The following is a 25,032-nucleotide window of genomic DNA, read 5'->3' on the forward strand; positions in this document are numbered from 1 at the left end:
TAAGAGAAAGTGCTCTGTTGAAGCCAAGTAGAAGCATTTGGAGGCTTACATAATACCTCTTCTAGCAAAATTTCTCTGAAGATGCTTTGTAGTGAGAAATTCACAGAGTCTGTTTAAAGGGCAAAGGATTTTTTAAGGGGAAAAAACTTTACAGAGCAGAATTGATACACCTTCTGGAACACATCTCAGTGCAATTTATCTAAAGCTGATATTTTACTAAATTAGTTTATTAGTATATACAATAATCTACCTTAATATACTATACCTATCCATTTCCCTTTTTCTTTTCTTTCTTTCTTTTCTTTTTCTTTCTTTCTTTTTTTTTGCTTTTTGAGACAGGGTTTCTCTGTGTAGCTTTGCACCTTTCCTGGAACTCACTTGGTAGCCCAGGCTGGCCTCGAACTCTCAGAGATCCACCTGCCTCTGCCTCCTGAGTGCTGGGATTAAAGGCCTGTGCCACCACTGCCTGGCTAAAAAGTTGGCAATCTATATTCCTTCTCAATAGATAGTCCACATTTTTTTTTGAGAGAGGGTTTCTCCGTGTAGTTTTGGTGCATGTCCTGTATCTCGTTCTGTAGACCAGGCTGGCCTTGAACTCACGGAGATCTGCCTCCCCGAGTGCTGGGATTAAAGGTGTGTGCCACCGCCACCTGACCCTTTTTCTTTTCTTAAGGAGAATACTGAGTCTAAATTTTATTGTTTCACCCCCAACCCTATAACTATTTATCCATAACCCCAAGAAAAATGAAACTTTTGGGACAGAGGCGCCATTTTCTTAGAATTGCTTCCTGCTATTTAGGGGGCAACAGAATCTCTGCTTGCCCGTGGGATTGTGTGGTATACCTGTAATGTGTCATATATTGTAATAAGCAAAAAGCTGTCTCATTTTGAGACACATGATGGGGAATTGTCAGTCTTAATTTGTACAGTTTTTTTCCATGATGGCCATAACTTCTAATAGGTATGTAATTACAGAATCAGACTTTTCAGAGCTGTTGCCCATTGAAATCCTGAATAGGTGTCAATGGTATGGTGCACATATTTTAATCTTCTAAATTCTGCAAAATGAAATATATCCAGCTTCCAAATTTTATTCCTTTATATACCTTTAAGATTGCTTCCTACAAGTAATGGAGTTTGGTTATAGAAGGAGCAAGTAGGACTTTTTTTTTTTTTTACAATTTCCTTGGCTTGTTGCCAAGTGATGGAAAAGTCCTTCTTCAAACTTTTGCTATTTACGTGATATTTCTTATGAAATTCTGAGGTTTCTAGCACATTACTTATTAATAACTGATCAACCTCATCATTACCTTGTGCTAGAGGACCTGGCAGACTTGTATGAAATCTGATGTGTAATATATATATATATATGATGTTTCCTATTTCTGATGATTTCCTATTATTGTATAAATAGTGAAGTTAATTCTATATTATCAGGAATAAATTCAGCAGTTTCAGTATGTAAAATAACTGCATGTTGAGAGTTAGTAACTATACTGAGAGGTTCTTTGAAGTCCATTATTACCATAAGAATGGCATTCAGTTCTGGATTTTGTACAGAATTGTAAGGGCTTTGAACAACTTTACTTAAACCTCATGATTTATATCTTGCCTTCTTGATTTATTTGCATCAATATAGAATGTGGGAACTCCAGAAATTGGTTTTTGCTGTACATTGTGAGAAAGGACCCATTCACTTCTTTTTATGAATTATCTTCTCTTGTTTTTGGTCTGACAATTGTTAATCTCTTCCAAAAAGTTACTGCATGCTCTTTGCCAGTATTCACTATCTTTCCATAAAGAGGAAATTTCCTCATTAGTTAAAGGTACTACAATTTCTGCTGGGTCCATTCCTGTCAACTGACGTAGTCTTAATTTTCCTTTTAGAATCAAATCAGAGATCTTTTCCCCATAGTCTTCAACTTCTTACTTGGTTTATGTGGTAGAAATATCCATTCCAATATAATATCTTCCTTCTGCATCAAAATCCCTGTGAAGAAGTGTCTAGAGGGGAAATATGACCAGAATGCAGTTAAATTCTGGATTCACATGATCCATATGTACCTCTCACATTTTCTTTTCTACTAGAGCCAATTCCTTCCTAGCTTCAACTGATAATTCTTTTGTATTATTTAAGTCCTTGTCCCCTTTTAGGGTTTTGGCTAAATTTACTAGTCCATCTTTAGGTATTCCAATGATAGTGTGTAAGTTGGAAATGCTTTCTAACATTTTTTAAAAATTATTAAGAGTCTGTAGTCAGTCTTTCCTGAGTTGTACCTTTTGGGGTCTAAATTTTTTGTAGATTGATCTTATATCCTAAGTAATTAATAGTCTGCTCTTTGTATTTTTTTTGGGGGGGGATTTGTAATCCCAGGAAGGCAGAACTTTCTTCACTTATTCAAACATGATTTGTAAGATATCTAACATTGGATCAGCTAACAAGATACCATCCATATAATGGTAAATTATAGATTGTGGAAATTTTGCATGGATCATTTCCAATATTTTTTTCACAAAATATTGGCGCAGGGTAGAGCCATTTAACATTACCCATGGGAGGACATTCCATTGATATCTCTTGACTGGCTGTGAATTATTATAATTAGGTACTGTGAAGGCAAATTTTTCTCTATTCTTTTTTATATATGTATGGTGAAGAAACAGTCTTTTAAGTCAATAACTGTAATAGGTCATTCTTTGGCTAACAGATAAGGCAAGGGTATCCCATTCTTTAGGGAGCCCATAGACTGAATTATTAATTATTTATGGCTGTGAGATACATCAGCATTCTTCATTTACAAAATTTCTTTTTAATAACAAATACAGAATAATTCAAAAGGCTGGTAGATTTTTCAATATGTTGAGAATTTAACTGTTCCTGAACCATCTGTTCTAAAGCTTGTAGTTTCTCTTATGGCATAGGCCACTGAGCAAACCAGACAGGTTTATCAGTTAGCCATTTTAAAGATAGGACCATTGGTACTTTGAAAAGCTTAACAGCAGCTGTGCTCTGTTTATGTACAGCTTGAATGGTTGGTGGCTGTTTTTTATAGCATTTTATAATATTATTCCTAGAAACATGAATTGATCTATATTTCACTTGTGAGACTGGAGGAATTTTAATCTGGCTATTCCATTGCTATAACAGATCTCAGCCCCAAAGATTCACTGCTACATTAACCACATATGGCTTTAGTCTTCCTCTCTGTCCTTCAGGCCCTATGCATTCAACCTATCTCAAACTTTGTTTTACCTGAGTTAAGGTTCTAATCCCTAGAAATTGGACATCTACCTTTTTAAGAGGCCAATTCAGATGACATGATTTTGGTGTAATTATAGTTGCATCCACACCTGTGTCTACCAGACCTTCCAGAACAATGTTATTAATTTGTACTCTAAGCTTTGGTCTTTGTTCATTTATGGAAGTCTGCCAAAATATTCATTTTATGGTGTTTTTTTTTTGTAATTTTTGATCCATCTATCAAGGCTGTTCTATTGTCCAGTGCAGTATTATTATTTATATTAGACATTGGGTTATTTAATTCTCCTAGGGAGGAATTTCCTCCACAGTGGCTGGAAATGTTTGTACCATGTTTCATTTGGGGGCCTGCAAGTTGGCCCCTTGAGGCATTTCCCACTAGTAAAGGGTTGTCTCATATGTCTCTTTTTGATTTGTGTATTCATTGGTCCAATGTTAACCTTTGCCATATCTTCTGCATAATACAGAATATTGGGGTCTCCTGTTTGGGTTATTTCTAGAGGAAGCATTGCTTCTAGGAACACCCTGTGTACAATTTTTTCTTATATGACCTGGTGTACCACAGTTAAAATATTTGGCAGTTTGATGCCTCCTTCCACCTTTGGAAATCGCCTCTCCTATCCAAGCCTCATTACCATAATTAAGAGACTCAATACTATTTTTGTACTGAATCCATTCCTCTAAAGATGTTAATCTGAGCTTTAAAGGTGTAAGTGTTCTTTTGCATTCTTTATTAGCATTATCAAAAGCCAAAGACTGAGTTAATATTTGTCTTAATTCTTGGTCAGATACTGCCTTGTGTATAGCCTTGGCCAGTCTTTGCAAAAAATCAGTAAACAGTTCTTTGGGCCCCTGGAAAACCTTTATATATATCTCAGTTGGTTTCCCTGGTTCTGGAATTCTCCCTACCCCCAAGCATTTAAAGCTGCTGTACAGCATAGGGATAAAGTATTCTCACCAAAGGTAGATTGTACATTTGTATCAGTGAAACCACCCTCACCAAGAATTTGATCTTGGGAGAACTCAAAACCTCTAATCTTACCTTGCTGTTCAATGGCTTAAGTCTCTTCTCTCAACCAGCTTTTCTATTGTAACTGCTGGCTGTATTCTAATGCAGCTGAAACTGATTCCAGTCATCTGGTGTGATTCTACTTTTAGAAGACCATGTACTTAACATCTTTTGACCTTAGGTAACCACAGCCTCCTTAATGTGTTTTAAATCTCTCATATGAATTGGTTGCCAGATATATTACACATATTCCTTAGGATGTTTATCATCTGCTGGCTTCTCATGGACAGTGAATAAGCCATTTTATGAAAGCCATCTGTTGATGCTATGATTTGTATGGCTTTGACCTTCTTATTAGTTTCCTTATTATCCTTCCTGATAGACTCCTCTAGGGCTTGAAATCAATTAACTACCACCCTTTGTAGTGTTTGAACCTCCTCTGTTGTGAAGGATTGTAGAGATTTCATGGAATCATACATTTTTTTTATGTTCATCTGAAACATATGATTCTAAAGACTATTCTATCAATTAGCGATGATCTCCCCCCCTTAGAAATTATCTGGATGGCATTAAGATTGCTCTGAAGGTTTATTGTTTTATCCATTAAGTATTTGTATTTTTTATAAATACAATTAAATTTGTTGTCCAGTTATTGTTATCAGACTGAACGAAGTTCTTGTGGTAAATTAGCAGATTCCAGAGAAAGAATCCATTTGTTTAAGTCCTCATTACCACTTTGCAAAGTCTGTATCAGTCCCATTAATGTCTCATTTTTGGTATTGTTATTAAGCCAATTTTTCAAAGCTATAATATGAATCACTATGCTAAATGCGATTATGGTGAACATTGTATACCCAGAAAGGTCATATATGTCTTGTAAACTTTCACTTATAGTACAAAGAAGTTTTTAAATTCCTGAGTGGTGATATTATTGGCGATGGTGTGAGAAATATTCAAAATATGTAAAGAAAACTTTTATTAATTTGTTTGTTAATCAGTTTAAGGGGTAAAATTATTGAGTAATTAAAATTTTACCCCTTAGAGATGGTCCTAATTGTCCTTGTGTTTCAGATAGCCCAGATCTTTTGATGGTTTTTAGGTGTAGTAACAGTATTTGGCCAGCAGGTGTTGGAGATACAGCTCCAAAGCAGGTCTGTTCAAACTGACTCAGGCTATCTGAATGGGCTCCTGTGGTTGAAGGACTCACCCAAGCAAACCCCTGAGTACTAGGTAGGGTTGCTGGGACCACAACAGATTATATATACCAATAAGGGAATACACCAATGGGCTGGAAGTGCTCAAGCATGTGCACCTGTCAGGAGCTGCCTGTCTGATTGGAGATGCTATGGGGCTGGTTGCACATGTGTGCTACATGTAGGATGGTGGCAGCGGTCATGGGCAGGGATTCAGTGCCAGTGGTAGGACAGTAGGACAGTTGCAGGAGGGTACCAAGGGGCAATGAAGCAGACCAGAGGTGCTGTCTAAGGGGGTAGGGCTGCTGCGAAGGCGTGCTCACTTGGTCACTCTCTCACTTGCACCGTTCTCCCTCCCCAGCAGCTGTGGTTGCAGTACAAGGCAGTAGTGATGGGACAATGGCATCTATGCTGCTACCTGAGACCTGGTTCAGGAGGAAGGGTCCAGTTAGGGACCTGGTGGCAGTGGCAAAAGGCATGAAAGCAGGGATATTTGGTCTACAAGGATGGAATCTGAGCTGCTGCTAGTACGTAGCAGATTGCCCGGGCTGCTCAGAGTCTGTGGGGAGGATCTGAGCTGGCAGGGGTAGGAGGCTATTTCATATGGAAGCTTATCTGCATGGATAAAGGTTGTGGATGGCCTACCACGTCGGGGCACCAGCTATAATGAGAAATCTGTAGCGTCTTTTTAATGGGCAAAGGGCTTATTAAGGGCAAAAACTCACTGTACAGAACAGAACAGAATTTATACAAGTTCTAGAATGCTGTTCTGACTGCCTGTATCAGTCCCACATCCAAGTCCCATGATGAAGCAAAGAAAATGATGCCTAGTGAATCTCAAGTCTTAAGGGTCTGTAAGGCCACATTCCAGGGGCACATACTTCAAGTTCATAGGCAGGTGAAACTGTTACCTGTTGCATCTCTAGGGGCAGTGCTTCAAGATCATAGACACAACAGCTACCCACTACAATGCTTCCAACATATTCCTGTAGCTTGAGTCTGCTTTAGAGGATGCCTTATATGTTGAAGTACTGAGTTCATATCAGCTCTGGGTATGGAGACACATCTGATTGTGTGGTCACTGAGTGCAGTGAATTTGGAGTCAATCATCCCTACTTCATAGTTAGTAGACTTCACACTTACAAAAATTTATGACACAGAATGTAGAAAAGGTTAATGGCCATTTTGACCAACTGGTAAAGTGTAGATCAAAGAATGTTTACTGAAAAGATGACTCCTTTACACAAGTGCAAAGTTGAACTTTGGCTGTCACAGCACACAATAAGCAGGATGGACCATAAGGCTCTAGGGTTATATCTGAGTGAATTTAGGCAGCTGGTACAGAATAAATATGTATTTTCTCTTACTAGGTCTGGCCCTTCTGCTGAATGCTCATCTGGGTAAGTCCCTAATTCCATGTTTTACAGTTGACAAAACAATTACCTACCATAAACTCAAATATCCGAATTTCCATAAAGCAATTGTCTGATTAATATATTTAAGTCAAAATACACCCTGGTGAAGTTGGACTTTCTTTTTTTATGGGACCACTAGCTCCCCAATAATGACAGCAAGACTTATTATTAATTATGGAAGCTTGGACTTTAACTTAGGCTTGCTCACAACTGGCTCTATAACTTAAATTGACTTTTTAAAAAAATTAATCTACATTCTATTATGTGACTTTTATCTCTCTCCCATTCTGGATGCCTGGCTTGTTCCACATCTCACTGGTGCCTCTCGCACCTAGATTCTAACCCTCTGAGTTCCTCTCTCTGCCTAGAAGTCCTGTGTTTCTTCTCTTGCCTAGGTATTAGCTATTCAACTTTTTATTAAACCAATCACAGTGACACATGTTCAGACAGTGTACAAATATCCAGCAACACCTCAATGTTACTCTATTTGGAAAAATGTAACAAGAAATAAAACATATTAGAGAGGTGGGTTTGTTTTTTGGGGGAGTAGAGTTTCAGGTCTGTAGTGGGTAGCCATTCCAGCTTTGATCTAATTTCTCCAATACAGGTCAGCTGTTACTGCTATTCTCTATAGCTTGACTAACTAAAACCTTTTTTTTTTGTTTTTTGAGACAGGGTTTCTCTGTGTAGCTTTGGGCCTTTCTTGGAAGTCACTGTGTAGCCCAGGTTGCCCTCAAACTCACAGAGATCCACCTGGCTCTGCCTCCCAAGTGCTGGGATTAAAGGCATGTGCCATCACTGCCTGGCTCACCTAAAAGCTTTTAAATGCTCATCCATTGAACTTCACGGGACCACTGGGCCTCAAGAACTATGAGCATTTTGTCTTAGAAAAAACCTAAGCTTTTCCAAGCTCTCAAAATGAATCTGTAGCTTCTCTTGACTTATCTATAAGTGTGCTCACACCGGTCATCTCCACCTGGAGATCAGTCTTATGAGGTGGGGAGAGAAATAGAAGTAAAGCCCAAACTTTTATCATAGTTCAGTGATATCTACACCAGACCATCATACTTATTTCTAACCACCACAGGGTCTACCTACAATCTGGTATGCTACTTCACCAACTGGGCCCAGTATCGGCCAGGCTTGGGGCGATTCACACCTGATGACATTGACCCTTGCCTGTGCACTCACCTGATCTATGCCTTTGCTGGGATGCGGAACAATGAGATCACTACCATAGAATGGAATGACATTGAACTCTACAAAGCTTTCAATGGCCTGAAAAACAGGTAAAAGAAAGGGATCAATATCTAACTTGGTATCTTTTGGACCAGTAGTTGCCAAACACCAGTGCTTCTGAAGATGTCCATATATCCTTGAGTGTGTGGGAATCCACTGGAATATGGTTTACCTATTGGAGTCCCACCTTAAGGAAAACTGACTCTCTCAGAGGTTCTCATTTGGCACTAATTCTTCAGGTAAGGATGCAACCTCATGCTCACTTTCCCTTTTCCTGATGTAATTTGTCTGGTTTGATATTTTGGATATCTTGTACATGCTGCTGTTCCAACTGCAGTGAATTCATATGTGCAACTTCTCTGTTGTGTCTGGAAAAACACTTTTATTGTAGTGAACTGTCTCTGTTTCTTACAGTATTTCTACCCTCTCTACTGTAATTATTCCCTCATTGATTTATGCCCTGCTCCACATGATGAAACTCATACATTACATCACTATCAGGACCAAGAACCTGTGAACAGACAGGTTCTTTTTATTTCTTGTTGATACAAATGCATGTGTTTATTGATGTTCTAAAATAAATACAAACTGTGAATGGTTCATGTGAAAATTAGCAAATACATTATCTTACACACATTTTAATCATAAAGCAATTTAAATGTACTTCCAATGATTTTCAAAATACTGTACAGTACTAAGAACTGTAGATACTATATTGTAGAGATAAGATCTTGAACTCATTCTTCCTATCTCACTAAAGGTTTGTATTTATTGGCCAACATCTCTTTAATCTTCCCTTCTTCTGCTTAAACATGATAACTTCAATATGATAGTTTTTGCATCATCTTATTATATTTTATTTTGTCATGTTTAACTACCCCTTAGAAGCCTGTTCTTTCCTAATAAGAGACAGAAAGAGAGTGGATACAGAGGGGGGAAGAGAAGGAAAGGAACTGGAAGTAATAGAGAGAGGAAAAACAATAATCAGGATATTGTATGAGAAAAGAATATTTTCAATAAAAGGGAAAAGATAAAAATTCTACCATCTACTCTTATGAGTTCAAATATATTTAGATTCTGCTTATAAGTGAGATCCTGTGCTATTTGTTATTTTATGCACTGTTAATTTTAGGTAACATGTTGTCTTCTAGGTTTAAAATATTGTTACAAGACAGATTTCATTCTTTTTAAGATTGAATGATATAATTCATTGCATGTAATAGCACATACTTTTAAAAGGTTCATTATTTGATGAACAGTTACAATGATTATGTACCTTGGATAACTAAGAATAATGCTACAATGAATATGGAAGTGCTATTATCTACCTGAGTCATTGGTTTTATGTATTTTGGTGCAGTGCTAGGGATGAGACTGTAGGGTTAGTTCTGGGGGAGCAGAGAGACAAGACGTCTGCAGGCAGTCTACTTGGTTTTTGGGCAGATTCAGCCTGTGGTTTAGAAGGTGTGCCTGCTCGAGTTGGCAGCTAGGATACAGCAATGAGTTGGGGGAGAGAGGTTAGGAGGAGATGGTCTGTGTGGTCCAGAGGAGATGTGAGCAGTGGAGGGGGATGCAGCTGGTGTTCTGGTGCAGTTCTGGGAAGAGACTGTGGGATTGGGTCTTGGGGAACACAGAGAATATATGAAGAATTTAGAAGGAGTCACCAAATGATGGTTGATACAGTGTTCCAATTTGACATCTTATGCTACCAAATAAAACCTAAAGTGCCAGGAGTGGGTTCTATCATATTAAATCACTGACCAAAGGAGTTCGCTATCAACCCCCTCAATCCTAGGCTGTTGCCAAGGCTGTTGCTTATTCTCTGCAACCTGATAGTAAGGCCCTGTTTCTGAAGACAGAATTCACTTATATCATCAAATATGGAGAAATTGAGCTGGTGCCCAGCTAGAAACTTCACCCCTACTGCCTATCACTCATGATGCTGGAAGGTACTCTGCATGCTACCAGAAAAGAAAAGTAACCATCAATATCACCCAACTGCAAACCCTGTGATGTGCATGTTGTGTCCTTTCTCTGTTTCCTTTATTCCTTTGCTATGCAGTGGCTTTAATTTGATGTAATTCTACTGTCCATTTTGCATTTGCTACTCACGTTTCCAGTCATACTACCCACCCTCCCACAAAGAGATCACTGCTTTGTGAGTCTATCATGGAACTATCCCCATGTTCCCTGATTTTTCTCTAGTAGTTTTTAGTTTTATAATTTTGAGTCTTATATTTAGCTCATCAATACACCTTAGTTTTTTTTTAATATAAGAGAGAAGGGTTCAAATGAATTCTTCTGTTTGTTTATTAAGTTCTGCCACATGAGGGTGATATTTCTGGTCCAGGAGCCTCACTTCAAATAGCAAAGATGTAGACAACTTTTCATATTTTCTGCTGCAGTCAATATTAGTATATATTACATTAAAACACTGAATTATTTTAATTTAAATAAATGAAATAAAATTAAATTAATAAAACATTTAAAAGTGTGTGTGTGTGTGTGTGTGTGTGTGTGTGAGAGAGATGATTTTTCTTTTTTCTGTCTTTTTATAATGACCCAGGAAACTTCACATCATCTTGGCTCACTCCAAGAGAAAACAAGGAACAGAGGATTTTAAAATTAGACATGTTTTGAGGTCAAGAATTAGATGGGTTTTCTGTATTTTGATAGAATTCTCTTTGTTTCCTTAAAAATTTTTATTTTTATTTTTGTGCATGTGTGTGTCTATATTTAGCCAAGTAGCCAAGTGTATGTGAATTCAGAAGTCAAAAAGATGGCATTGGATCCCCTGGAGTTGGAATTACAGGTAGTTGGGTTGTGAGTCACCTGATGTGGGTGCTGGGAACTGAACTTTGGTTCTTTACAATAGCAATGTGTTCTCCTAATGACTGAGCAACTTCTCCAGCCATTGGTTATATGCATCAAAATTACATGTGTCCCTTGATAAAATGCCTCTCCTCACCCTAAAGCAACAGTTTTCAACCTGTGAGTTCTTATCTCTTAGGGGGTTGAATGACCCTTTCACAGGGGTCCCATGAGACCATCAGAAATATCAGATATTTTCATTGTAATTTATAATAACAAAATTACAGCTATGAAGTAGCAACAAAATAATTTTATGGTTGGGCATCACCACAACATGAGGAACTGTATTAAAGGGTCACAGCATTAGGAAGGCTGAGAACCACTGCCCTAAAGTAATGTCAGAATCTTAGGGGAAATGAAAATAAAGCTAGAATTTTCATGTCCTCTCATAACCTTTGTGCTTAATTCTTATGGAAACAGACATTTCATAACCCCAATTCCCAGGTATGTGTGTAATGGCAAACCAATTGATTTATATTAGTTATTATAGAAGGTAATGAAGTAATAACACTTTAGTAACATTCAACACGTTATCTGATGAAATGGCAATGAGGTAATTATATTTTTAAGCTATGTGTAGTACAAATATTGCTAGTACAAGTCAATAAAGCCAAACGGCTGTATAATTCTGATTTCTCTGAGTGGCCCTGACTTCAATTATGTTGATAATGTAAAGTGCTTCTGTAAAGAAAGTTTCAGTAGTGGAAGACAATAGCTCAAATTGCTCTACAGTAGATAGTGTAACATCAACCTTGCTCTGAATAATTTGAGCATGCCCAATACTATAAACAGCAATCATATTTTAAATGGCAGAACGCATGGATTTTAAAATTTCTGTTTATCTTTTGTTCTAAAGGAACAGCGAATTGAAAACCCTCTTGGCCATTGGAGGCTGGAACTTTGGAACTGCACCGTAAGTTCTCTTTAGAAAGCCAAATGCTCACTAAAAAGCACTGTAGCCCAGCATGATCCTTGTACTTTTAGACTTCAAAACTCCAGATGGGTATTAAGGATGCCTACTAAATTAATATCTGACTTAATAAATTATCATGCAAAATAATTAATACCTATTAGAAAACTTTAGGATTATTGTGGCTTTCACAGGGCTAAATTTGGATGGCTGTTTTAGGATGCCATCCTCTGAGCTTTAGTTGCTTGCTTCAAAAAAAAGCCTCTTCATAAAGTATATGGAGGGCACAAGGTCTGATAAAGGTTGTGTATATCTTTTGTCTGTCTTCCTAAGAAAGGAAAAGGAGACCACATATACCAACAAGACTTACTTGAGTACACATGACCTGGGGGCATATTTGAAGACTCAATATTGTCTGTGAATTAAGTTTGTAGGGCATTCAAAACAACAAGGGCATTTGGAATAAACATCTGAGTTGCAAGTGGGGAAGAATAATAAGATAAAGTGAATGCTAAGATACTTGGGTGGCAAGAGTAGTGATTGCAAAGAGAGACCAGGAAAACCCTGAAACTTGCATTAACCCTTGTCCAGGTCCTGGAAAAGGACTGTGAGGCAGAAACTGAAGAGTAAATTGTTTTTATTCCAGTGTATAAAGAACACCAAGACCTTACTCTGCCTTACTTTGGTTTCCCTCAGTTTCACTGCCATGGTCTCCACTTCTCAGAACCGCCAGACCTTCATCACTTCAGTCATCAAATTCCTGCGCCAGTACGGGTTTGATGGATTGGACCTGGACTGGGAATACCCAGGCTCTCGTGGGAGCCCTCCTCAGGACAAGCATCTCTTCACTGTCCTTGTGAAGGTGAGGAAAGCAGGAAGAGGTGCTATCCCTATAAGATTCAAAGCCTGTTTTCCCAAAGACAACTGGATGCTTGTACACACCAAACATGACTTTAGAATTATGGAACCTTAGCATAGTAAAGGTTCTTAGATACCATGCATTCCTTGAACAAGCTATATATTGGAAATTGCTCTATATGTTGTTTTTAGAACCACAATTTATTTCATCTTAACATTTATTCTATGATATACGTTCATTAAGCATTATGGTCTTCATTTTATAGAAAAGTAACTAAGGTACTGAAAACATGTAAGTAGTTTGGACATCACACAGCTAGTAAGTGTCATAAATACCAGTGTATCTGTCACTGAGTCATTGTACAAAACTGTCTACTGTTATTGAGTAATCTACACTCTGTGCCAGTTATTTGGTAAAAGTCAAAACCAAAGCTAAGGCAGAATCTTGGCTTTCAAGAACACACATCTGAGGAATGAAGCATAAGCAACAACTCTAGCACATTTTGATAAATGCTGTGATACATTTAGATAGATGCATGGTCTACAGAATCCAAAATCAAATGAGCAGTTACCTAATTCTGCTCTTGGGCAACGTCACAAGGAACTTTCTAGGTAAAGTGGTGCTGGATCTCACTGAGAGAACTTGCTGTTATTCAACTCAGTGAGGATGGAGATGACACAAAGAAGACAGATTTGTGTGTGCAAGTGAGGAACGAGTTTTAAAGCCATGAGAACAAATAGGTGGCATGAATCATATCATGCAGAGACCTTCATATTAAGTTAAAGAATTTTGAACTTACCTAAGGACAATGGAGATCGCTGAAAGATTTCATGAACCGATAAATATGACCAACCTTGCCTATTTTGGAATGGTTATTTTTGGATTAACTATGAATCATGAATTAGGTGTACAGAAGCAGGATGCAGTAGGAAATCAATGAAGTAAGTTAAGCAAGAGGTGAACAAGGTCCCAGTAGTGGCCCTAACACTGGTGAAAGGAGAGAATATACATAGATACATAAAGAGAACAAATATCAGTAGGAATTGGGTTTGAAGTAGAAAGAATTCCTAGTTTTCTGATTTTGAAGACTAATTTCATTGTAGTGCAGCTCGTACAGACAGGGCGCATAAACAGAGGACTCTTTGTTAGCTTTGAATATGAGTGTGACATAACTGGAATAACTGAAAGGAACTGAGTGGATGCCAACCTGGAGGGCATAGCAAAGAACACCACAGAACTTATCAGCAAGGGTATATGATTGCCAAGGAAAAACAAATGATAAAAGCAATAGCTATGGTGTTGGTCAAATTAGGGAAGGAATTGGTAGTGAATAAATTGAACATTTATACTACAACAGTAAGAAAACATGTTTATTGAGTACATTGGAAGGGGAAACACTGATGAGAGCTTCACAAACAGTACAACAAAGTGGGCTCCATGTTGAAACTGTCTCTGTTTTGGAGAAGTATTTGTTGCACAAGGATAAATATCTTAGCATTCAGCTTCTGGGTGTTTAGTTTCCACAATGCGAATGAGTGAAGTCCAGACTATGAACCTGCTAAACACGTCATTTTCTGGTATATATAATATATATAATCTTTTCCAGGCAAATCAAGCCTGTAAAATTGAGGGACACAAAAGCTAAGGTAGTCCTGGTTGTTCACAGTTCTGTAGTAGCAGAGATTTTGGTTGCTGGTCTAGGGTGAGACAGTATTGTGGTTTTGTTTGGCACTTCCAGTTAAGAGTTTGGCTGGAGGCAAGATTTTTCTTTTTGAAATTTCTGAACCAAGTTTGTGAAAATATCCTGTCCATTTTCTGACCTCTCAGTGACCTTACTACAACATGGGTTTCAGACTTTCTTCTATGGTAGATTATTTTCTGCATGGATTCATATATCAGGTGATTTGGAACAATCCTTTTCTACACTATGAATATGTATTACTCCCATTTGCTAATAAGAAGCTGGTAGTCTGATAGCTGGGCAGGAAGAAATCGAGCATGAGAGCCAGACTAGGAGAATTCTCAGAAGAGGAAGAGCAGAGTCAGAGTCACTGGAGAGAAGCAAGATGATAATGTTGTACTGAGAAAAGGTACCAAGCGACATGGCTAAACATAGATAGTAATTATTTATTGATTTAAGTATAAGAGTTAGCTAGTGACAATCCTGATCTATCAGCTGAGTAATAATATTAAGCCTCTGTGTCTGTTATTTGGGAGCAAGTGGTTGGGACAGGAAGATGGCCATTTACAATCAAGTTATCAGCTGGCTTCAGAATAACTTCAATATTGGGCTAGTGAGATACCTCATCAGGTAAAGTATTTTCTCCAAAGCATGAGAACCTGGGTTCAAATTTCCAGAGCCCACATAAAGGCCAGATGCAGTAATGCACATCTGTAATCCCAGGGCTCCTATAGAGATGGGAGGAAGAGACAGGAGCATCCCCGGAAGCACTTGGACCAGCTAGTCTGACATACACAGTAGCAAAGAGCAAAAGGGATAGTGCCTCAAAGAAAGTGGAAGGTGAGGACTGGTATCTGAGGTCACACACATGAGCATGAACATTTTATGTGTGTGTATGTATAGGTTGTATATATGTTTCAGGTGCACGTGTATGTGAAGTGTCATTTCTCAGACACTGTCCACCTTGATTTTTGAGTCAGTTTCTCAGTAACCTAAAAATCATGGAGTAGTATAGGCCATCTGTCCAGTGAGCCCTGGGGATCTATCTGTCTTAGTTTCCTCAGCACCAAGGTTAACAAAAATACACCACTTTGTTTTGTGTAAGCATTGTTTTTCCAAGATAGGCTTTCTCTGTGTAGTTTTGGTGCTTGTCCTGAATCTTGCTCAGTAGACCAGGCTGGCCTTGAACTCTCAGAGATCCACCTGGCTCTGCTTCCTGAGTGCTGGTATTAAAGGCATACACCACCATCACCTGGTTGCTTAAGCATTTCTTATGTGGGTTCTGTGGGAATTGAACTGTTAAACTCAGGTTCTTCTGCCTGCATGGGAAGTACTTTAACCATTGAGACATCTCCACAGACTTCACTTTCGTTTATGTTGAATAGCTCCAAAGATCATAAATAGCATCCCTACTCTTAGTTGAAGTATGATTTTCATAAATTATAATGTCTAATCATTGGCTGCAGTTCTGCTCAGTGAAGTGACAGAGAATAAAACTACAGACACAACAGTATCTGAGTTTAGCATTTGAAGACAGACATGACAATTTGCTTTATAATTCTTCTTCCTGTTAAACATCTTAGTTTTTTTCAATCACAATTCACACAGCAATGTTCAGAGGTGTCCCTAGAATGCCCTTTGGTGACCCAAATAATGCCATTATCAGAGCTCAACTCAGTACTCCAAATAAATGAGAGTCACACAGAATAAAGTGAATTAACATCTGGTACTGAAATGGACCTGTCACTCAGCCATTACCACCTTCCCCACTTGGTAATTCATCAATACATTGCATGATATGTCAGTGTTGAAAGGTGTATGGAAGCAACTTTCTATACCACTGAAATCTAGGTAAAGGGCATCACAGAGATAGTTTCAACATGATGTGATACAAGTGAGCTGTGACTGGTCATCTGGAACCTTGGATCTGGTCATAACCCAGACATTAACTTTCTGTGGGACTCCAGTGAAAATTTCCAACTCCCATGCATATTGAATAGTTATAATTTTTAAAAATTAATATCATCTGTACTACTCACTTTATTGAGTTATTGATAGACTAAAGTCAGACAAAATAGTTGAAAGTACTTTGGAGAAGAAAGACACTATGCAAGTATGCATTTATTTTATATTCCTATTTGAAATTAACTTCAAACATGCTTGCCTTATTCTACAGGAAATTCGTGAAGCTTTTGAGCAGGAGGCTGCTGAGAACAACAAGCCCAGGTTGATGGTTACTGCAGCTGTAGCTGCTGGCATTTCCAACATCGAGGCTGGCTATGAGATCCCTGAACTTTCCCAGTAAGTGATGCATTTACCCTAAACTTCTGTGGAACCATTTTAAGCACTGTGCTTATTCTAGAGGTGTCTTGTGTTCTAAGATCTTGTTTGTGCACTTGCTTTGGAAAAGGTGTCTTTGTCTGCATAGATGTGAGAAACAGTTATCAGAAATGATTTTAAATCTTACTACCTATCAGGTACCTAGATTTCATCCATGTCATGACATATGACCTCCACGGCTCCTGGGATGGCTACACAGGAGAGAACAGTCCCCTCTACAGTTACCCTACTGAGATTGGCAGCAATTCCTTCCTTAATGTGGTAAGAACCTATGTAATGCAGACTGGGAGTGAGGTAAATCATATGGAAATTAAGACCTCAAATTTACATAAGTTCAGCAGCTGTCCAGTTTTGATAAAGATTTTCTTAAGTTACTGTCCATGTCTTATTAACTATAATTTCATCTAAAGTTTTTGAAAAGAAAATATCAAGAAATACATCTATTGGTTATGAACATCATATAATTTGCCTGCTAAAACAGGGAGCTAATGTAATTAAACACTCACCATTGGGTCCTGTGCCTAACCTGCTGCCATTACAGGATTATGTCATGAATTACTGGAAGAACAATGGAGCCCCAGCTGAGAAGCTCATTGTTGGATTCCCAGAATATGGACATACTTACATCCTGAGCAACCCCTCCAATACTGGAATTGGTGCTCCTACTTCTGGTGCTGGCCCTGCTGGGCCCTATACCAGGCAGGCTGGGTTCTGGGCCTACTATGAGGTCAGTAGGTTGGCTATAGAGTGCTTTGTAAATTTCACACCCAATGTTGTACATAGTCTTCAGTTTAGTATCTACTGGATCTCAATGTTCATTTTGCCTAGTACATACCTATAATAAGCAGTTCACTCCTGGTGCTTTAAGTGTTTGGATAACATACTTCTATATTTAATCCAAATAATATTCTTTCAAGCAGAAGATCATACTATTACGAACATTTATGTTAGCAAGAAAGAAATAAAATAAATTTATTTCTCATTCTACTATGGAATCCCAATTTCTAGTGCTAAAATATGGATAAAATGTAAGAATTTGACAAATAACTCAATCTGAGAATGTAGCTCAGTGGTAGAGCATTTACCTAGAAGGGACACAGCCCTGGATTTATCTCTAGTATCATAGAATGAAACAAAGTAGGATCATGCTGTACAATGATTTTTCATGAAAAATTTCCTCAGGTTTGGTTGTTCATTCCTTTATTTTGAACAATCAGGAAGCTGAAGCAGTATGATTTTAAGTTCAAAGCCATATATATATATATATATATATATATATATATATATATATATATATATTCTGTCTTAAAAAAGAAAGACTAGGGATGTGATGTAGCTCAGTGATAGAGCATATACTGAGAATAGATAAGTCCTGGGTCCTGTCTCCCATTACTACAAATATGAAAACACTCAATTTTCTTCATTACAAAGAAAACTGAATTACAAAATTGAGGTAACCCCGTGAGGATATGAAAGGAAATAAATCAATGTTTTCTCTCTTTCATGGGATGACTATTTAAAGTGTTTACATCTCTTAATGTTTAAAGATTTGCACCTTCCTGAGAAATGGAGCTACTGAGGTTTGGGATGCCCCTCAGGAAGTGCCCTATGCCTATAAGGCCAATGAATGGGTTGGCTATGACAATGTCAAGAGCTTCAGTGTCAAGGTAAGGTGAGCTCCTTGAATTTGCTAACACCACAGCACCAAGGCTGAGGACATCAAATTAACCTTACACCTTTTATCTTTAAATAGGCTCAGTGGCTTAAGCAGAACAATTTTGGAGGAGCCATGATCTGGGCCATTGACCTTGATGACTTCACTGGCTCTTTCTGTGACCAGGGCAAATTCCCTCTGACTTCTACTCTGAATAAAGCCCTCGGTGTGCCCACTGCAAGTAAGTGACAGCATGAGTATGCAGAGGGTGTGTTACTAATGTCTCTTTATCAATTTAAAGGCAGTCTTGACATGCTCACCCCCATTACATGGGGGGCACTCTTTCTATTCCATTTCATTGTATTTGCCCAGGTGAAAGGCAGCTACCAACCTTCCCTAAATCTCAATTTCTAAGGAAATACGGGAAATGAGGCTTAACTTTGGAGTGTGTGGGATCAGATTTTCTAGGACTTCAATGTTTATAAGAGTCTGCAGAAATTGTGCTTAACTTTAGCATACAAATCTGTGTGTTTGTTTGTATGTATGTGTCTTATTCAATGCCTTGCTTAGGCTCCTGGGGATAATTAACAGGAAGCCATTCCAGTGCCCTTATATATCCATCACTCAGGGAATGTCTCAACCTCCCTAACCATTTCCAGATTTTTCTCTCAGAGGTATTTATACTCTGATCTTAAATATATCTTTTTGTACAAATTACATCTTTCTTGAATGCCTTAGATGGCAAAAGAGAGAAAAATAGAGAGCTGGGCTGGATCAAAACTTTTTATTAATTCCTGATATATAATTGTCTTTGAGTCTCTTCAGCTGTGAGACTGCAATTAATTGCATCCCTTCCTGGCAATGATGTGCCTAGTTTTCTTCACTTCTGGATGAAGTTCACGGCCACAGCAGACCTACTTTCTCTATTTGTACATTTCAGGTTGCCCAGTCCCTGATCTGCCTACTGATCAAGTGACTTCTCCTCCAGTAACTGGAAGTGGAAGTGGAAGTGGGGATGGGAGCTCTGAAGGCAGCGGATTCTGTGCTGGCAAAGCTGATGGTCTGTACCCTGTGGCCGATGACAAAAATGCCTTCTGGCATTGCCTCAATGGAGTCACATACCAGCAGCACTGTCAGGCAGGCCTTGTCTTTGATACCAGCTGTAGCTGCTGCAACTGGCCATGAACCTGACTGTGTCCCTCTTCTCTAATTTTCTGCACTCTCCTTTACTTCTTGTCAAAGACATCTTGTTTCCATCTAAAGTTATGGAATAAAACTGATAGCCAAAACATGAGAGTCCTTGATTTTTCATGATTTGGTGGAAAACTTTTCTCCATTTAGAAATAACAGCTGTAAATGGGCTGGAGAGAGAGAGAGAGAGAGAGAGAGAGAGAGAGAGAGAGAGAGAGAGAGAGGTAATGACATGGTGGAGCCAAGAACCTTATGTTTTTCTACCTGTCCATGTCCACCTGCATGATGGCTTAGGCTCTGGAAAATACTTGATGTTTGCTGAGACTCTGTAGGATATGCAATGCTGCTTGCATTGCTGAGGGATGAAATTTAAGACTTTTCCCCACTCTTGCTGGGGATCTGGTGCTGTTCTAGCATGCCCAAAATTGGAAGCAGTGGCTAGATATGTGCCATGGACTCTTCTTGGGGTGCCTTCTTAGTGAAAAGGGTTACAGGTGTCTTTATCAAGAGTATCAAACTGACTCTAATTGACTTAGTGCCTCTCTAAAACTTCATCAGAGATGCTTTGTTCTGCAGTAGGTGGCAATTAATGCAAAGACCCATAACTAGAAAATATGCAGAAAATAAGAAACTGTGGAATGCTTAATTGTGATGATATTTTATTTGTGATTTAATAAATAAAGTTTGCCTGAAGATCAGAGGGAAAAGGCCAACCATTATAAGTAAACAAAGAAGTCAGGCAGTGGTACCACATGTCCTTAATCCTATCACTTAGCAGGCAAGATCTCTGTGTGCTCAAGGATACACTGGAAACAGAGCCAAGTACAGTGGCACATGTCTTAATTCTAACACTAGTTAACCGTGGAGGTCTGGAGGTCTGTACAGACAGATAGAAAGTGACAGAGCTGTGTAGGAAGAGGAAGTGATGTAGTTGGACAGAGAGCAAATCAGATGACAGAACAGCAAGGCATATGTGTGTGGTTAAATAGGAATTAACTCATATTTGGAAGCTGCAGAATTGGTGAGGTAAGGTTGGCTGGTGGCTTTCCCTATTTCCCTGATCTCCCTAAGGCTTTCACCCTTATATTTATTTTATTTAATAAGACTATTTAGAAATCCATCTACATTTAGTTCTAAATGAGACATCTATGTCACACCTCTCATCCTCCTGAGGAGGATAATCACAGGAGTGGTTCTCAAAAGATTGTTAGAGTCACAGACAGTGGATAAATACAAGGAAAAGGTGTTTTCTGGATACTACAGGAGATCTGCACAAATGAATTCACAACAGTTGTGACAGTATACACAAGAACAGAAAGCCAGTAAGCACCCCTCCATAGCCTCTGCATCAGCTCTCACCTCCAGGATCCTGCCTTGTTTGAGATTTTGTCTGACTTCCGTCAGTGATGGACTATGATGTGGAAGTATTAGCCATATAAATCTTTTCCTTCCCAGGTTACTTTGGTTATGGTGTTTCATCACAGCAGAATCTAAGACAAAGAGGGATAGTGGGGTATTCCTATGCCAAACCTGATTATGTCATTTTTGGGATGATTGTGGAAGGACTTTGGAACTTTGGGCTAGAAAAGCCACTGAGTGTTGAGAGCTCAGTGAGCCATTATGTAGGAGCTCGGGAGATAAGAATTTGGGAGCAGTGTAGATGCTAGATGTCTGACTTAGAAAGTTTCAGAAAGATTTTTTAAAGAGTATCAGGACCATTTTTTATTTTGAATTAAGATTCTATGGTTTTGGTCACGTGAGGCTGAAAAGTCAGCCACAATTAACAAGAGACCAGAACTACTGAAATAAAACTTTGCATTACTGGGATAATTGATGTTAGTTGCCTGAGAAATTAGCAGTGATTAAGAGGAGACCAGAATCACTGAAGTGAAATATTCCAGAAAGTGTTTCCTCAGAAAAGCACACAAAAGCTGTCTTCCAGAGGTGGCCAATGTTGTACCTCTTGTTGACATCCAAACTTTGTAGTATAAGAGTCACCTAGGTAGTACTGGTTTTGACGACATGACATGAAGGGGCCATGAGGAGCAGCTGAGGCTTGACACTGTGAGAGGCCAGGAAAGGCCATTTGTAGATGTAACCAACCGTCTTATTAAATAAGAAACACAGAAACAATGTAAAAGAGAAAGCCAAGAGGTCAGAGCTCAGAGCTAAAATCTCACCCTTTCTCTTGCCGTGGTTCCAGCTTCCCGAAAGAGAGCTATTTCCCTGTGTATTAGTTGGTTCATAGTCATTCTGCCTTCTCATTGGTTGTAAACCCAAACACGTGACTGCCTCATCACTGTCTGTATGTACAGCCCCCCAGGTCTTAAAGGCATATGTTTCCAATGCTGGCTGTATCCCTGAACACACAGAGATCCATGGGATTAAAGGTGTGCGCCACCACCGCCACACTCTGTCTATGGCTCTAATAGCTCTGACCCCCAGGAAACTTTATTAACATACAATCAAAATCACATTTCAGTACAATTAGAATACCACCACAGCCATTGGTGAAGGTACAGCCAGAATAGCAGCTGAAGGCCCAGAGAAGTTGAAGCTTGGCACCATGAAAAGAACCAAGAAGGGTATTGGCGAAAGTGTAACCCAGTTGCAGCAGAGATCTCAACAGTTTGAAGATGCTAGTTGCTGTGGATATCACTCTGTATAAATAAAATGCTGGTTGGCCAGTAGCCAGGCAGGAAGTATAGGCGGGACAGAGAGAGTAGAATTCTGGGAAGTGGAAGGCTGAGGCAGAGAGACGCTGCCAGTCACCGCCATGACAAGCAACATGTAAAGATATCGGTAAGCCACAAGCCATGTGGCAACTTATAGATTAATAGAAATGAGTTGATTTAAGATATAAGAATAGTTAGAAAGAAGCCTGCCATGGCCATACAGTTTATAAGTAATATAAGTCTCTGTGTGTTTACTTGGTTGGGTCTGAGGGGCTGCGAGACTGGTAGGTGAGAGAGATTAGTCCTGACCATGGGCCAGGCAGGTCTGGAGAAAACTCTAGCTACAGCTAGTACCATGGGATGACTACCAAGAACAGCGTCAAAGGTGGATTGGAGCCAGCTGAAGCCTGGAAGACAAGCTGTGTATTTTGCAGAGAACAGAGTCAGTGAAGAGAGCAAAGCCCTTCAGAGTTCAGAAGATCATGTGTTCTCCAAAAATTACTGATTTCATAATAATCTAAAAATGATGATGATATGGGAGATCTTTGGAATAAAGAATTCAAAATAATGATGATAAATATATTCAAACAATTCAAAAAATTGCATGTTCCAAGAAAATAAAACCAGACAGCCAAATAATATAAGAAGTCAGTGTAAACTATGAAAACAGATGTTCATTAATGAGATATAACATTTGAGATAGTAAATCAAACTGAAATTATGCTGAAAATGAAAAATAAATCATAGTGATTCCAGCTAAAATCTCAGTGGAAAGCCTCATGAACAGAATGGATCATGTGAGAAACAGAATATCATAGCTAGAAGTCAATGTAAAGGAATTAGAGCACTTAATAAAGGTCAATCTGAAATATGAACAACATATAGAAAAGATTTGGTACACCTTAAAATAATTAAGGGCATAAAAAAATAAAATACCATATCAAAGGAACAAGGGATATTCTTAAGAAAATCATAGAAGAAAATTTCTAAACCTAGAGAAAAAGATGCTCATGCTGGGATAATATAATGTATTTCAAGCATTAAAAACATAGAGTAAAGAAAGGTATTGAGAGATACAGAGCAGAAAGCTCAACTCACTTACAAAGCCATGTTAATTGGAATAATTCCTGATTAACAGATGGATATTTGGATATATATGACCTAACCAAATTAAATAGAGATCAAGTAAATAATTTATATAGACCTATAATATCTTCTAAGATACAGCCATAATTAAAAACTCAGGACTAAGCCGGGCGGTGGTGGCACACGCCTTTAATCCCAGCACTCGGGAGGCAGAGCCAGGCGGAACTTTGTGAGTTCGAGGCCAGCCTGGGCTAACAAGTGAGTTCCAGGAAAGGCCCACAGAATTCTGACTGCAAAGAATAGTTAACAGACACGTCTCTCAAATTATTCCATAAATTAGAAATGGAAGGAACCTTTAAAGTTTTTTATGACACTAGTATTACCCTGATACAAAAACCAGACAAAGCCTCAACAAAAAGAGAAAATTTGTAGAGCAATATTTCTTATGAATATATGTGCATATAGCTTCAATAAAATACTTGCAAACAAATTTAAAAGCACATCAAAAAGTCATGATCAGGTTGGCTTCATCTCAGAGATGCAGGGATGGTTTAACATATGTAAATTAATAAACATAAACCACTACATAAACAAACTGAAAGACAAATCACATTTTGATTTCATTCGATGCAGAAAAGACCTTTGGCAAAATCCAGCATCTCTTTGTGATAAACGTCCTGGAGACTCTAGGAATACAAGCAATATATGTCAACATAATAATGGTATTTTACAATAAGCACACAGATAAAATCATTCTAAATGGAGGGAAACCTGATAGAAACTTTTAAAGCCAGAAGGCCTGTAATGATGTATTTCAAGCCCTAAATGACCACAACTGCCAACCCAGACTATTATACCCAGCAAATCTGTTTATTAAAATAGGAGGAGAAATAAAAATATGTATGTTAAAAGTAGATTAAAGGAATTCGTGACCACACACCCAGGTCTACAGGGTATATTGGATGGAATACTCTGGAAAGAAGAAAAGATAAGCATACTAAAAGGACCAAGGGGAGAAATGGTAAAATTCTAGGATAATTAATCAAAGGAGGTAAAGGAAACCACCACAAAATGAACAAAGTGAAATTAATATAAATATTTCCATTGCAACTTTGAATAACAATGGCCTCAATTACCCAATAAAAAGACATAAAATAGTGTACTGCTTAGAAAAACAAGATCCATCTTTTCCCTGCTTCTGAGAAACTTCATCATCAACCACAGAATCCACCTTGGGGATAAAGGAAGGAAAAGGATACTTCAAGCAAACTGAACCAGGAAACAAAATCTGACAAAATGGACTTCAAACTAAAAGTATTCAAAAGAGATGAGAAAGGTTACTTCATACTTTCATATTTATTAATGGAATAGTCTCCAATAGAATTTTCCAATTCTAAATGGATATTGTCCAAATTCAGGAGCCTCCAACTTCATAAAACAAATACTACTAGATGTAAAACCACAGATTAATACCCAAACTGTAATAATGGGTGACTTCACTATCTTACTCTTGTCAATAGATATATAATATTAAAAAATTAAATGGAGAAAAAAATGGAGTTAAATGATGTAATTAATCAAATGGACCCAACAGACATCTATGGAACTTTCCACTAAAATACATTTATACTAACTACCCCTACTAAGATT

General features: G+C 38.3%; 1 protein-coding gene across 1 annotated transcript; it reads left to right on the plus strand.

Annotated features, from left to right (window-relative positions):
- Positions 1-6,839: 6,839 nt before the first annotated feature.
- On the plus strand, positions 6,840-19,708 carry LOC102913694 (acidic mammalian chitinase). Its single transcript, XM_076573776.1, has 10 exons — positions 6,840-6,861; positions 7,964-8,165; positions 11,843-11,899; positions 12,593-12,758; positions 16,613-16,737; positions 16,914-17,037; positions 17,318-17,503; positions 18,324-18,443; positions 18,530-18,671; positions 19,371-19,708. The coding sequence occupies exons 2-10, from the start codon at positions 8,089-8,091 to the stop codon at positions 19,613-19,615; spliced, it is 1,242 nt and encodes a 413-aa protein (XP_076429891.1). The 5' UTR covers positions 6,840-6,861; positions 7,964-8,088; the 3' UTR covers positions 19,616-19,708.
- Positions 19,709-25,032: the final 5,324 nt, after the last annotated feature.

Source organism: Peromyscus maniculatus, chromosome 6 (genome assembly GCF_049852395.1).
Source record: "Peromyscus maniculatus bairdii isolate BWxNUB_F1_BW_parent chromosome 6, HU_Pman_BW_mat_3.1, whole genome shotgun sequence".
NCBI lineage: Eukaryota > Metazoa > Chordata > Mammalia > Rodentia > Cricetidae > Peromyscus > Peromyscus maniculatus.